At 36.4% G+C, this 15,370-nt stretch overlaps 1 protein-coding gene across 2 annotated transcripts in view; it reads left to right on the plus strand.

Moving 5' to 3' along the window:
* Positions 1 to 15,370, plus strand: part of stk32a (serine/threonine kinase 32A) — an 83,081-nt gene that overhangs the window by 49,370 nt on the left and 18,341 nt on the right. For both annotated transcript variants that reach the window (XM_015404501.1, XM_015404509.1), the window contains 3 exons: positions 4,395 to 4,432; positions 10,502 to 10,591; positions 14,304 to 14,407. In XM_015404501.1, the coding sequence (XP_015259987.1) occupies positions 4,395 to 4,432; positions 10,502 to 10,591; positions 14,304 to 14,407 (232 nt within the window). The remainder of the gene's footprint in view (positions 1 to 4,394; positions 4,433 to 10,501; positions 10,592 to 14,303; positions 14,408 to 15,370) is intronic.

Consider the following 15,370-nt stretch of genomic DNA (forward strand, 5'->3'; position numbering starts at 1 on the left):
AGAAAATACAGAATAACATAAACCATAATGGAACTGAAAACTTAAAAAGAAACTCAAACAGAAGTCCAAATAGGCACAACCATGACAAAACCAGTAAGAACAATTTTGTTTGTCAAGTTGATCAGGAGCAGAAGCTTCACAGGGTATATTATTGCAGTGCATATGTGGTTTAGTCAGTGGACGTCAAGAATTGCTAAGAAAAGGTGGCGCTGGAATCTCCAGTGGCGCCAGTGCGAGCTTCTGTCCATGAGCCAAAGGGCAGCTGTGGCTACAATGTAGTTTGCTCCCATCATTGTGTGAGTGTGTGCGTGAATGAGTGAATTAATGAATATAGTGTAAAGTGCTTTTGTCAGTCTCCTGACTGGGAGAAGTGCTATATAAGTACCATTTTACAGTTTTATAAAATACTTAGTGAAACAGGAGAAAGCTGCCTATTCATTATTAAAGACTCCTTTTCTGTTAAACCTAACAAAATTGGGGAAAACCCTACTTCTTTACACATACAAAACCATTTCCAATAAATAATGATAAACAGGAGGGGAAACTGTAAATAAGAAAATTTGTGGGCAGACATTGGTGTTTGATTAAGTCAAAACAAACAATCATGTCTTTTAAATGTACACATACTATGTCCGCTTTGACTTTTACTGTCTTGGCCCCTTGTGACCCTTTGGTCTCACAATGACAATATGGCCTTTCGTTTTCCTGAGCAGCTTGCTTTTTTTAGTGACAGCTTCACCCCTCCTTTATCTTCTTTACTTTCACCTTTTGAGGCAAATGTCAGCTAATTAAGGGTTACATGGTCAACCTTTCTCAACTCTGCTTGGGCCCATTTTAGTAAATATGCCATAGCACTTTAGAGCTCGGCTACAGGTTGTCCTTGTCTAAAAGACTGTGCCAGAGAAACATAAAAATACATAAAGGTCCATTTTTCTTTTTTTTTTCCTATTGCCCTCGACATGCTAAAATAAAAATATTTAGAGTTTTTGAATAGCTTTGAATATTGATTATCATGGGACAATTTCTTTTATATACTGTGAAGCAGAGAACACACTGTACTTTAGTTCTTTAGTTTTAGCATGTTGCCACACAAGCATATCAATAAACATGCTGATGGGGAGGAGGCTTCTGATCCAAATTCATCAGTCTACAGTATTTAGGTGTACATGGAGTACGTACTCTATCTGCTTGGTTACAAATTGTGTTCCTGTTTTGAGCAAGCTGCAATGGGATGGAAAAAAGAGGAAAAAATGAAATGAAGTATTGTATGAAAAACACATGATAAAAGGAAGAAGAGACACTCAAAGACTGAATCAATCCAATTCAGTTTATTTACCAGGTCATAACATGTCATCTCAAGGCACTTTACAGAGACAATTAAATCACAACATGCAGTCTCACTTTATCACTCTCACAGTGTTGCTGTGTGAGACAGCAAGTCTATTTATCTATCTCCCTAAGTGTGGAGATAAATAAAGGTTAAGATAAAAGGAAAGAAAATTCTAGGTTTGAATTTAAATGAAGCCTGTAAGGACAGTATTCATCCACCAACTGCTTTTGAAGTTGTTTATTACCAGCTGGGATCCAGGTAGAGCTGTTGGTGGCTTTGTCACAGTGGGAGAACTCATCCTGGGTCTCTCCTTTGAATTAGTTGAAAATGTATTTATTCCCGTCAACTGCTCTCTGAATTTACTGTGACAGGTTCCACCAGGTGTGACTTTTGGTCAATGTTTGGGTAGCTTATATTAATACAGTTAAATTCAAAAACTTATGAACCACAACAGTTAATTAAAAAAACAAAAAAAAAAACAAGCTAGTAATAAAACTAGTATAATTTATATCATATCATCAACATCCTTCCAAAGTCTATGGATGGCTTTACATGTAAGTATAAATATTGTTTATATTCTTAAACATGATAGTGGAAATTGGAAATATATCCTAAAATACTAAGCTGAAATGGAGAGGCTTAATTTAAATCAGAATACAAATTGTACTCCATAGAACAACCTTTTTTTGAATGAGATGTGACTCATTTTTGATAACGTTCTTCTCATGGTCTACTGTGCTAGACTTTATTTTTGTTTATGTTGTTTTATTGGTAAGAATGATCTTGTCTGGAATTATTTCTAAGTTTTATTCGTTCTTGATGTTTTTCTAGTTATCTTTTTATTTAGCATTTTTGTAATTGATATATTAGCTGTAGTTTTTTTGTCATTCTTTGTTTGCAGTCATCTTTAGATCATGTTTTACCTTGGTGTTATTGTTATCCCCTGTCCTTTGCCCCATCCTATAATTTTCTTTTGGTCATCCTATTTTATTTACTGTCTAATCCTGGGTTAATTTCCTTATTGGTGTTTCTTAGTTTATCTTAGTTACTTTTCAGTCCCAAGTTAATTATCTGTTGGTCTCCGTTGCCCCCTACTGCCACTCTCCATTTCCCCCCAGGTCCCTTCTAGTCCTAACCTGACAACAGCCAGATGCATGTCTCGCTCCGCCCAGCTCCACTCACATACATCTGGGAACCCGCTCATTGAAAGTGATTTCCCCAACCGAATTTATGGTCTGGCCAATCAGGACGCAGGGTGGGTGTGTCCTGGAGTGGAGAAGCGACCGTGAGATTCCAACAACAATGGCGGCTCGCATTGAGGAAGCAAGCGTTAGCATTGATGCTGCTATTTCTTCTGTGTTGTCCAATCTATCTGATATTGTTTCATCAAAAGAACATCAGAGAACGGCTTTGAAGGCTTTTGTTGGTGGAAACGATGTTTTCGCCCTTCTCCCGACCGGATTTGGCAAGAGCTTGATCTACCAAATGGCTCCTCCTCTCACAGCGTCACGGGTTAGCTTCGGTGTGAGTGGTTTAAATAGCACGTCAATAAAGATGACAGACAAGTGGCTTATCCAATCATATGCAAGGAGTTTTGATAAGGCCCAGCCTTCAGTAAAGGCAATTCCTATGGCGGGTTCCCAGATGTATGTGAGTGGAGCTGGGCGGAGCGAGACATGCATCTGGCTGTTGTCAGGTTATTCTAGTCCCTTCTCCACGCACCTGCTCCCAGTTAGCTCACTACCGCATCGTAGTGATGGTGAGATGAAGCCTCATTAGGCATTGACCTGTTTGGGCAAATTGCTTTAACCATCCCCACAGTTCATGAAGCTTCATGTGAACATGTCACAACCTACTAGTCAAGTGCATGACTATATTTGGCAATATAATCTGTGATTGTTTTGCAATTGTTTTTCTTGTTTTTTTTCCCCCATTTCAATTCCTTTGAAATTGATTAATGTGTATAATAAAATCTTTTGTAAGGTTTTTGTGCGTAAAATGTCTTAGAAAAGAACAATCTTCCTGAAGCAGTCACGTGGTATGTAGTGAGGCTTTGGACGTCATCGATTTTGGCCCCTCCCCTAAATGAAACAAGTCTCAATACGCATTTCACGGAAACGCACCCTCCACTACTTGACTAACACCTCGAAGCCTCGGTTGATCTTATAATATCGCTAGCCTCATGCAACAACATTTTTGTATTCTGGTCATACATTTCTCCAACTTTTTCTCCTACCATGGGCTTTTACTTCAGTAAATTATCATAAATTTTTTCTCATATAATCCATACAGTCCACCTGTGCATAAGTGAGCGCACATTCCTGAGAAATGTAAATCTGATTTATCACCACCCCGATTATTCCATATAAGGGTACGAATTGCCACACCTCTGTGAATGAACATGCAGGTGGCGTGGAAGACAAAGAAGAAAAACTTTAAAGGTTTGCGGTTCAAGGTCTAAGCTGGGCAGCATAATTATAGTACCAGTAAAAAGCCAAACGGTGGGGAATACATTATAAGGGGTGTAAACACCATGGTTGTACTGTTACAAAGGTAAAAATTAAATAGAAGAATAAAAAAAAAAATAATAATAATAATTCGATTAGAAAACTATTGAGAAAAGAGGTGCAACATATTCTATAAATGCTTAATGAGTTCTCCATCAACCAAAACAACGACGTTCTGCTAAATCTCCTTTTAATACACAAGCACACCTGTACCGTACATCTCAAGACCACATCTACCATCCGTTCATCAAACTCTCCATCTCTCTCACAAGACATTAACTTAAAAACAGTCTGTTTATTTTGTTTTAAGATTAAGCCATTCAGTGATTTTTTGGGGGGTTTAATCTTTTCTTTTAGTGGCCAGTACATAAATAATACATTTGTTTGATTTTTTAAAATGTAGCTAACACATAACTTAAGGAAATATAAAAGTCAAGAGTTGCTTTTGTAGTTCAATCTAAAATATGCTGACATATCAAACTTTAATACTCTATATAAATAAAGCCATTTTAACACCAGTGGATAATAATCTTACAGCATTCTGTTTTCAATTTCAGAGACATCAAACCTGACAACATACTACTGGATGAGCATGGTAAGATCCATTTTTATATTATCTTAAGAAATAACCCCTGAAATGTTTTTTTTTTTTTTTAAGAGAAACCAAAGTACTGTAACTGTAATTCAAGAACAGCCTTCATAGTCTTATATTGTAATTTATTGGAAATATGACACAGAGAATGCATGCAGATAATTCCTACTGTTCTTCTGTCAGTCTGAGATGCATTTAGCTCCAACTTCAAATGAATTGCTTTAACTGATAATAGAAATTAAGTTAATAATTTCAAGTTAAACCATAAAATAAAAAAAAAAATAAGTTGGATAAACTTACTTCTATTTTATGTTACCAGTGGCAGCAATTCATTCAAGTTAGAGCTGTATTCTTCCTCCAGAGCATGGAGGGAGCAGGATGTCATTTGTATTGATTTTTTACTTCCTTTCTGAATCCTGACATGAAATGAGGATGAATTGGTTTATGAGAAAAGTATAACTCAAAATTGTATTTTTCATGTCATGTCTGCTCAGAATCACTTAGGTTTTAGTTCTGGACCTTGTCTCACAAGGACAGGCACACCCCTACACACAAACACACACTTGCTACAGTATGTCCCAATATGGGAACTTACTTTCAACCATTTCCTGTTCATTTCAATGGCCTAAAAGATCCTTACCCAAAAAACTATTACCTACATAAAGTTAACCTAAACTCAGTTTACAGCTTAGACCTAAACCTAAACCCCAACCCATGAAGATAACTTTTCCTCATGGTTAGCAATCAACTGGTCCCCAGTTCACACAAGTTCATACAATGTAGCATATTCCTGGGAATTTGACCTTATATACTGTCCCCACAAGGCAAAAAAATGCATGACCAAAACTGGTGCTGGAAGAGAAGTCTGTGTGTGTGTGTGTGTGTGTGTGTGTTTGTGTAAGACTAGTGGGAGGGGGCAATAGTAAATCAAAGCAGGTATTATTATATAGACTATAAAATCTTTCATCAATATGCTAATGAACAGGGAATATAAGGCAGTCCAAGTTATGATTTGCTGTAAGAAGCCTCTGCACAAACATTTTCAGATAAGGTGAACTATGCAGATTTGCATATAAATATGTACTGTGAACTAAAGCATGTGAGATAAAATAAGATGCCTCTATTCCTTAAGTTTGAATAATACAATCAAATTTTAGATGTTTATCTCAGTGGTGTAAATACCTCAGTATGAATAATCGAAGCTATTACTTTTTTGACTGAATTCCGTAAAAGTTTAAAAAACAATCCACTGGAACCAAACAACCCACTCATCGGTTTCCATTTGCATGTTTCCAAGAAATACAAGGCCTTGTCCATATAAAGACTCAAACTCACTGCGGATCCAGACATTTGAATTGAGAAAGCTTCCTGGAGAGGTAGCGAAACATCTTCAAATTTTGGAAACCAAGTCCAGTGGATTGTTTTTTAAACTTTTAAGGAATGACTATGACCTGGATGACTGAGAATCTTCATCAGCATTTTTTGACTGAAGTTTCAAATGGAAAAATGAGCAAGTCATAGCAGTTACACTTTTTAATTTGTAGCTTGAACAGTAGAGGTCAACCACCCATTAAAGCAACTGACCTACATCCATCATTAAAGAAAAATAGACCGATGTGATGCTGGCTCAGGTTTGCAGACACGCAGAAACAGGTCAAGTGGCTTAAAAGTCTATAGACCCCTTTTATAACATCTGGGTGGTTTCTTAATTTAAAGAATCACGTGCTGGTAGTCGGAGCCTGGAGATCAGAGATACCAAGAGATGCTGAGGGGGAATCCAGAACGAAGTCAGGAAACTGCTCCAGGTTGGGTCCACAGACAGGCAGTGATCCAGCAGGAGTCTGAAGACAGGTCAGGCAAACATATCAGAACAGGGACAGGCAGGCTCAGAGGTCAAGCAGCAGAAGGGGTCAGAACAATCAGAAACACAGAAATACTTGAAAACTTCTAATCACTGGCTTGAAATAATCTGGCACTGATGACTAGTCTGAAGGCTGGTTAAATAGAGAATGAAGCAGGCGGATAAGATAAGCAGTAATTAGAACTGGGCAAAGATAAGCAGGAGAGCGAAATAAGTAATGAGACCAGACATCAGCACCAAGATCATGATATGCTCTGTCTTACAGGAATCTATATACGCATGTTATGCTGGAGAAGTGTTTTAGTATATGTCTTATTTTTTGGTTGATTATGAGAAGAAAATTGAAAAAAATCTACATTTTTAAGGAAATGGTTTAACCCATTAGTTTTGAAGAAAAATGTTTTCTTACAACTATCCATAGAGGGAGGTTTCAGAATTTTCTACCCAGAGCTAGCCAGCAACAATAAAGGAATGGCCAGCATGTGTTGGTTGTGTTTGTGAAAACAGCCTGTTGTATCTTCCATATTTCTAAAACAAAGATCTTTACCTGGCTTGAAACTTGGATCTTTATGTCCTGTTTGATGAAACCAAACTTAATCATTTGGGTCGCATTCTCTTTCAGTACATTATTAGACATTGCATCATACAAAGACAAAAAGCAAATATGATGTTTGTAACATTTTTCTATCAGAAAATTTTGGCTATCAGAAACATGACCTTGGTAAGAAGGTCATTCTGAAACATCTTTCCCATTCTGCTCACAGTTATTGGTAAGGTAAGCCTTTTATTGATTTTTAAACAGTCCAAACTGTATTAGGATTTCAAAGCTGAAATTCTGAAAAGATTGACAGAAACTGTAGCAATGTGACATATGAGCACATGTAGAGTTACAGAAGTCCTGAGATCTCACAGGCCACTGGACATCTGCTCAGGGAGCCGAGGGCATACACAGGATAAAGGTCCTGCTGTCAGAATAGACAGGAGGCAAACTAAGAAGAAACCAATAAGAGCTGAGAGAGAGAGAGCCACTCAAATGGGATGAGTCACTCAACAAGAAAAATAAAAATAATGGCCAAACATTTCTTAAAGGATTTGTCAAAGAAAAAGGGAAAAGACAAATATATGAGTAGATTAGTGGGAAGCAACCAGGATTTAATGAGACAACAAATACTCACATTACCTGCAATCTTTCTGTCTTTTTCTCTGTATGTTCTTGCAAACTCTCTATAGTCTTCTACAAAAATAAAAATTATCTTCACGGAAAAACAACAGACCCTCTAGTAAGGAAAGTTAGCTATGTGCTTTCACACATTTGAAAGCACAAATTGAGCTGTGATCCTTTTATTCCTCGGGGAGTTGCTTCGTATTGGGGAAAAACAATTTAAACATGCCCAAGTGATGGTGTTTGTTAAGCAACATAGCCCAGGGAGGCAGAGAGTAGGACCTGGAGCGCTGTCGTCTAGGATAGTGACTGAAAGCTCATGTGTACGTTTTCCTACTAAAAACAGACACAGTCTGTGACGTGAATGTTGTGAAGTAACTCCAGGTTGTTTCTCTAACCCCAGACAGACTTGAAGAAATGTTCTTTGGTTTGCTTGCTCCATTAACTCCAATGTATGATATCTTGAACGTTAGAAGTTTTAGGCAATTCAGTTTTCACTGTGATGACCTTGTCATATAGAACACAAGAAAAAGTATGAACAGATGCAGGAGAGCAGAATGGGAAAAACATGTTTAAATAAAATGCTGAATGATGATGAATAAGTCCTTGTGCCGCAGCATTTCATTTTAGTTACTGTGTGTAACATAGATTGGAAAATCTTCTGCCTAATCTTTTTGTATTATTGTTTTATTTTTATTTTGTATATCTAATAAAATAATTTCTTTAATATAATTTTATATAGTTAACATGGAGAAAACAGTGGTAGCCTCTGGGTTAGCGTATAGACTTTGGAATCCTGAGGTTCTGAGTTCAATCCCCACTCCCATAGGCTACCACTCTGGATGCCTGAGCAAAAGACCCTTAACCACAAACTGTTCCCCAGGCGCCGCACAATGGCGGCCCACTGCTCCCGAAGGGGATGGGTTAAATGCAGAGAGTTAATTTCGTTGCTCTGTACTTGTGACAGTGTAATGACAATAAAAAAAACAACAAACAAACACTGGAAAAGTAAAAAAAAAAAGAACTGGAAATACCTTATTTTCTGAAGGTTGTTACACTGTTTTTTTATTACTTCCTCACATTAAAGTAGGTTTACCATATTTGTGTACATGTTAAATATATCATTTGTCCTTTAAAATGCATGATAAGAATTTTACCAAATATAACATCTGCTTCACAGATTTGCATTTCATGATGGAACCTGAGGGGTTAATTCATTGTTTAGTGAAATAATAAAAGCCTAAATGATTTAGCTACCATGCAAGGTTAGCCACTCCAGCATTCAGCATGAAGGGATTTGCTATATTCAACATTGCAAATAAAGTATGGACTTATTAATACTTTGTATTCCTATGAGACTTGTGTAACAAGTGCATAAATCTCTTAGCAGCGTTTTGACTTGAATTCAAACTTTCCATTTCCAAGTTTTCCTTCATCCCCTGATAAATATACTAATACCTTCTCAGGTTCATTGTATAACTATGCAGCTGAGTTGAGTTCAGTTGTAAGTATTCTAATCTCACACTTTCCTCTAACACACTCTGATAGGAATATTTCATAATGCAGAAATGGTCTCTGTTTCTTAGATGGATGATGTTTTTCTAATATTTTCTGAACTGGCTTTTCAAGTAATTGATTTTTTTTATTTTCTTTAACGAACATCATTCCGGATTTTAGTGTATTTGTTTACTTCCATCTGGCTTTCTTTTTTTAATAAAAAAACAAAGTTTTCTTCCCATACAGACATCCAGTAAAGGTTAAACATGAGCAGTATCTTTTTGATTTTACAGGCGTACACTTTCACTCCAATGGTGCCAAAGTCACAAATAAATGAAAATTCACTCTCTGCATTTAACCTATCCCTTTCTGGAGAAGTGCCATTGTGTGGGACCTGGAGAGCCGTGTAGGGTTAAAGGTCTTTGCTCATGGACAAAGAGTGGCAATCTGTAGGAGTGGGGCTTGAACTCAGAACCTCTGGGATCCAAGCAAAATACTCTAACCACTAGGCCACCACCCCCCTGTCACATGATGACATTCTGGAGTTTTCCAGGTCATTGTTAAGAATGTGGTGGTCTTCTTTCTGCATAGACGTGCTTGAAATAATAGACCTTTTTCATACATTTGAAAGTGGATTTCACATTTTTAGAGCAACATATCAGACTGATAAGCTACAACAATCTTCTGTTAAAAAAAATGCAAACAGTTTCAAAGAGTTTCCTGAGTTTTTCACATTACCGTATGTGAGTTTATTGGGTTTTGCTCCATGTAAACAGCTAATCAGCTGTCTCATGGATAGACCTGCTTAAATCAATCAAAAATTAGATACATCTATTTAACACTGTAACACGTTGCCTGCGTTATATCAGTGTATTTGTGTATTTAATTGGATCTATTGAAAACATGTCCAGCATAATGTTTGTTAAACAAGTCAATAGTGTGCAAAGTTATATAAAGTCAGCTTATTAAAAAAGGCAGCCTGTTATTGGAGGGATTTTATGCTGTTTTTATAAGGTATATCGGTATTGCTTTCATTGTTTACCCAAAAAACATCTAGTCCACCAAAATGAAGAGTTTAAAGCGAGAAAAGGGGAAAATAGAAAACCACTTTACCTAAATGTTTCTAACAATGAAGTATTTTTACTAGCCATCATTTTTGCTTGGAAACTCATCTGAGCCATCAAACTGCTCTAAATCCACAGCTGCTCCCTGACTGACCATGACAGAGAAGTATGTAGTGTATGCAGTCAAATATCCCACATGCAGCTCATTAGTGTGTGGTCAGTGAGCATAGCAAAGACTGTGGGCCAACTCTCAGCATGCTTAGACACAGGTCAGTGCTATGACTTTGAAAACCACCTACAGTGCTCAGCTACCTCTGTCGCAGTATTGGAATAATCAGTAACAGCTCATTAATTTTCCTTTGGCCAGGTTGCCCAGAAAATGTCTGCTTCTCTTATTAAAACACTAAAACTTTAAGATCAAGCTGCCAAAAGTTACACCAAAATTCAACCAAACCTTAAAAATATAACATGACTAATTTCATCTGCAGGACACGTCCATCTAACAGACTTCAACATTGCGGCTATTGTGAAAGAAGATCTTAAGGCAACATCAATCGCTGGAACCAAGCCATACATGGGTAAGAAGACTTAGACTTAGACAAACTTTTCTGTGATCTTGTATACACACACAGTGAATGAGCAGCTTACAACAGTGAAAATTTAAGATTTTTACCAAATCTTCAAAGTTAATTCCCTATTAAGTTCCGTAAAAATTCAAAAAATATCCACTGGACTTGGTTTTCAAGATTTGAATCAATCCAGTGGATATTTTTTGAATTTTTACGGAATGACTATGACCTGGATGACTGAGAACCTTCATCAGCAATTCCCTATTAAGCTAATAAAATGGTAAATGGCCTGTACTTATATAGCACTTTTTTTAAGTCAGGAGACTTGACCAAAGTGCTTCACACTGCATTTAGTCATTCACGCACATACTCAAACTCTGATGGTGGTAACGGTAAGCTAAGTTGTAACCATAGCTGCCTTGGGGCTCATTGACAGAAGCGAGGCTTCCGTACACTAGCGCCGCCAGTCCCTCTGACCACCATCTCTAGGCAATGCAGGTGTCTTTTCCAAAAACACAATGACACTAAAAGCCTGAGCTGGGGCTTGAACCATCAACTCTTCTATTTCAGGGCAAACTCCTTCATCCGTCACCACTGTCGCCCCAGAAACAAACTAGAGAAATGAGCACAGTGTGAGCTGTTTGATGGACTACAACAAATGGAGCAAAACAAAAAGTTTGGACATCTAGAATGGATAAAATGGAGAAATTAGCTTTAAAAAATACTTTATAATTTTTAGATTTGTATAAAAAAAACATCAAACACTGTGACAAATGAGTGAAACTAAGACACACTTTGCTACGAGCTGTGAGCTGGTTTCTTCTGTTTGTTTTTTATGTCATGTTTATTATTGATTATTTCATTTTAATATCAGACAATAGCCACATAAAAAGCCAGTTGGAGTATTCTGATGGGATATGGCAGGAGGGGAATACAATTTGCAATCCAACTGAGATGGATGGTTAATGCTGTTTGACAATCTGATCAGCATGCATGCAAGCGTTTGTCAGGATCACATTATTCTGAATGAGGCAAGCTGACCTGCACACCGCATCAGGATCATATTTCCATTTAGTGAGCGGCTAGATTATCTGGCTTGATGATATAAGAATATTCTGACTGGCATTTTACATGAGACATTTTTGATCTGATCGAACATTTTATTCGGAATATTTATGTTAATAAAACTGGTAAAATCCAATTATCTTTTGCTTTTTTGAATCCGAACACTTTTCAATCCGATTGGGAACTTTTGTGTGTGTAAACAAAGCTAGTAATACATTTAAAAAATTAGGTATCCAAACCAAGTTGATCTTGTGTGAAAAAACTCCTTATTAGCTAAAAAATTGTTCTTTTTTTTTTTTTAGTACATTTTGGTTGTTCCGTCAAGAACTATTAACTAAGAAGACTTTCATTTGAGTCCTTGTTTCACTTCAGTCATGTTGGTTTAAATTCTCACTTAAGTCTACCAAAACTGAGATATAGCATATATAGACTTGAGTAGCTACATTTTTATAAAACCAAACAAGAACTTGTTATTAGTCAATTTCTACTATATATGTTTAGCCAAACAAAATAGTTTAGTATTAACTAAGGGAATTTGTGTGTCTTTCACAGCTTTTAAAAAAACAGTGTTGGGATGTTTTAATGGTCATAGCTACTACTTTTCATTAAAACAACTGCTTTTCTAAACTAATATTGCAGAACTAAACTAAGATTCACAAAACATTGAGAGTGGTGCAAAATAAAAGCATGCATTTCACTTAGAAGCATATATTGTTTTTATGTTGATTTGTCTGAAATATATAAATAATTATTCCTGTTTATGAGGCCAACATCAACATGAAAGCATTCTGGACCTATAGGAATAGCATGTTGAAGATCTTACAGTAGTAGCTTAGTATTAAATAAAAAAAGAAGCAAAATGAGGGGGAACATTAGGGAATGTTGCTTTTTTTTTCTAAACTGGGAAGTTAAAAGTTTTGTTTAGTTAGTATTAGCATTTGCAGACCTGGCAACTAGATTGCAAGCAGTACAAAATCAGATTTAATGCCTGAGAGGAGTTAAGTATTTAGCCATGACATTTAAAACTGACTCACTCTGAAATGCAGCTGCAAGTGCTGGTTATCCATTCAGAGTTCAATAGGTTAAATCTTTTGTATTTTTACCGACTCTTGAAAATAAAAAAACTAAAATGGTTTAAATGGTATTAGGCCTACTTAACATCTTTTGTTTTGAAAAGCTAATAACTTCTTTAAATTACTCTCTAGAAAATTAAACTGCGTGTGTTTGAAGCACAGACGCATCTATCTTCGCTGTGTCACTCTAAATGCAACAGACAGCGCTTTGATGTGGAAACAGCTTTTGTGACATTTATTGGAGTTAAACGGATTTCTGGGGAATACACAATGATAAACTAGCATGTTTACTTTTCTGTTTTTTTACCATGTGAGTATTTTTACTCCACACAAGCTGTTTTTTTTTTTTTTGTTTTGTGTTGAATGTTTGAATTCTATGTTGGTGATGGTGCCTTAAAATGAAATCATGTGTAACCAGTTAAATTGGAATAAAATGGTCAACAGATTTTTTTAAATATATATATTAGGTAGTTTATTATGCTTTATATGGCGCTTTACATACTAAATATTAGTATGTAAAGCGCCATATAAAGCATGATAACAACATAAAGCATGATAACACTGTTGATAAAGTTGTGTATAAGAATCTTTAAATGAATAAACCTTTCATTTAAATCCCAGAGTGTCACAGTGAAACATATTTTTAAAAGGGTTAAATTTGAGTTGAGAAATCATTCCAAAAGGATAAAGAACATTTCTTAACATAACCTGAACAATCCTTTCAGAATGAATCAAGTTGAAGTATTTTTATTCAAAAACCATCATTGCACATCACCCACCATCCCCATGATGAAGTATGGTGGTGGTAGTTTCATGCTGCTGAGATGCTCTCATGAGCAGACAGAGGAAAGCTGCTAAGAGTTTATAGAAAACGGATAAAACTAAACACAGGGCAATGTTAAACTTTAAATCACTTGAAGCATTGGAATGACTCAGTCAAAGTCAAAGTTAAAAAATATATATATAAGCAAACATAAGCATACATTTATGCTTGTTCTTACTTATGCTAACATAAGCATAGTAAAATATATTATTAAATGTATTTTCCCTTTAATAATTTGTTTGTCTGATTGATCTTTAAGAAACAAAACAGTTACAATTCAGCCAAAAATATATAATTGTCTTCTATTTGTAAAAAGAATAAGTTCTGCCTGACTGCACTGTCTGCTATGGGACATATTTAATAGATAAGCAATCAGATGCTATATGAGCCTCGCAGCTTCGATTCAGACTGCTGCCAAAACAGATTAGATTCATCATTTTTCTTACAGAACAGAGTGACTAGGAATGACCCAGTATCCAAAGTCTCCAGATGTATTTTAAGTCTGCCACATCATAATGTCTGATCTAGAACAGAGTACAACAGATGAGAAACATGTATGAAGCAGTTTATTGTGAAAGGTGGTGGAAAAATGTTCTATAACCCTTCAACAGTCAAATAAAAAACATTAAAAAGTTTTAAGTACAATGGCTATACCATATCATAATTAAAGTATCTCAATATGTATTTGTAAATGTTTCTATAATAAAGAACCTAGTATGTTATCTTGTCTTGACTGTATTATCTATTTTATTCTGTTTAGCTCCTGAGCTTTTTCAGAGCTTCGAAGGATCCCACCCCGGGTATTCCTTCTCTGTGGACTGGTGGTCACTGGGGATTACAGCCTATGAACTTCTGAGAGGACAGGTAACAAGCACATAATACACAGTACTCTCACATATCCGTAGTCAAAAAGGTGAAAAACATCAGTAATCTGTTTAGTTTGACTAAGATGAATCATCCATCCATCCATTTTCTGTCATGCTTATCTCTATTGTGGTTGTAAGTGGGGCAGTTAGCAATCACTGGGCGAGAAGCGGGGTACACCCTGGACAGGACGCTAGTCCATGGCAGATGGACACAGGGCACATACTCACACCTAAGGAAAATTTAGAGCAGCCAATTAACCTAACAGTGATGTTTTTGGACTATGGGAGGAAGCCGGGGTATCCAGAGAGAATCCACACATGCACAGGGCGAACATGACTCTGGGCTGGGACTCGAACCCAGAACCTTCTTGCTGCATGGCAGCAATGCTACCCACTGTCCACTGTGCAGCTCTAAGATTTATCATATAAAATGATTTTATAATATTTTGTAAAGATGTTTAAGTGTTCTGTTATTGATGGGAGATGTGCAGTGCCCTTTGATTCCAGAAGTCTTCAGATTTCTGTAGATTTTATGATGGTCTTATGGGGTTTTAATTCTGATTTCCTGAAAATTAAAAGTGCAAAAGATTTCCCATTATATTTTTTTCCCTGTTAGTCATAGAATTGTAGGTAAATATAAGGATGCATGGGTGTGTGGGTTTGATTCTGACATGAAATTGAAAATGCACAAGCCTTATCAATACTTACATCAATTTGTTTTAATACTGCATTGTTGGAATGAAGTTGGGATTTTAGTATGTAAAGCTCAATATAAAGAAACCTCTTTTTCTGCATCCCAGCACAGCTAATAAACTGATGAAGTTTCTGCCAATGATTTTGCTAAAACTGCTCATGACGGTGCAGAAACTTGGTATATGAAGGAGAATTCCACAAACCACTAGTCAACATTTTTGCACCTGAAAAAGCAGATGCCATCAGTGTATAAAGAGCAGAGCAGGAT

The sequence above is a fragment of the Cyprinodon variegatus genome, unplaced genomic scaffold (genome assembly GCF_000732505.1).
Source record: "Cyprinodon variegatus isolate N-32 unplaced genomic scaffold, C_variegatus-1.0 Scaffold36, whole genome shotgun sequence".
NCBI lineage: Eukaryota > Metazoa > Chordata > Actinopteri > Cyprinodontiformes > Cyprinodontidae > Cyprinodon > Cyprinodon variegatus.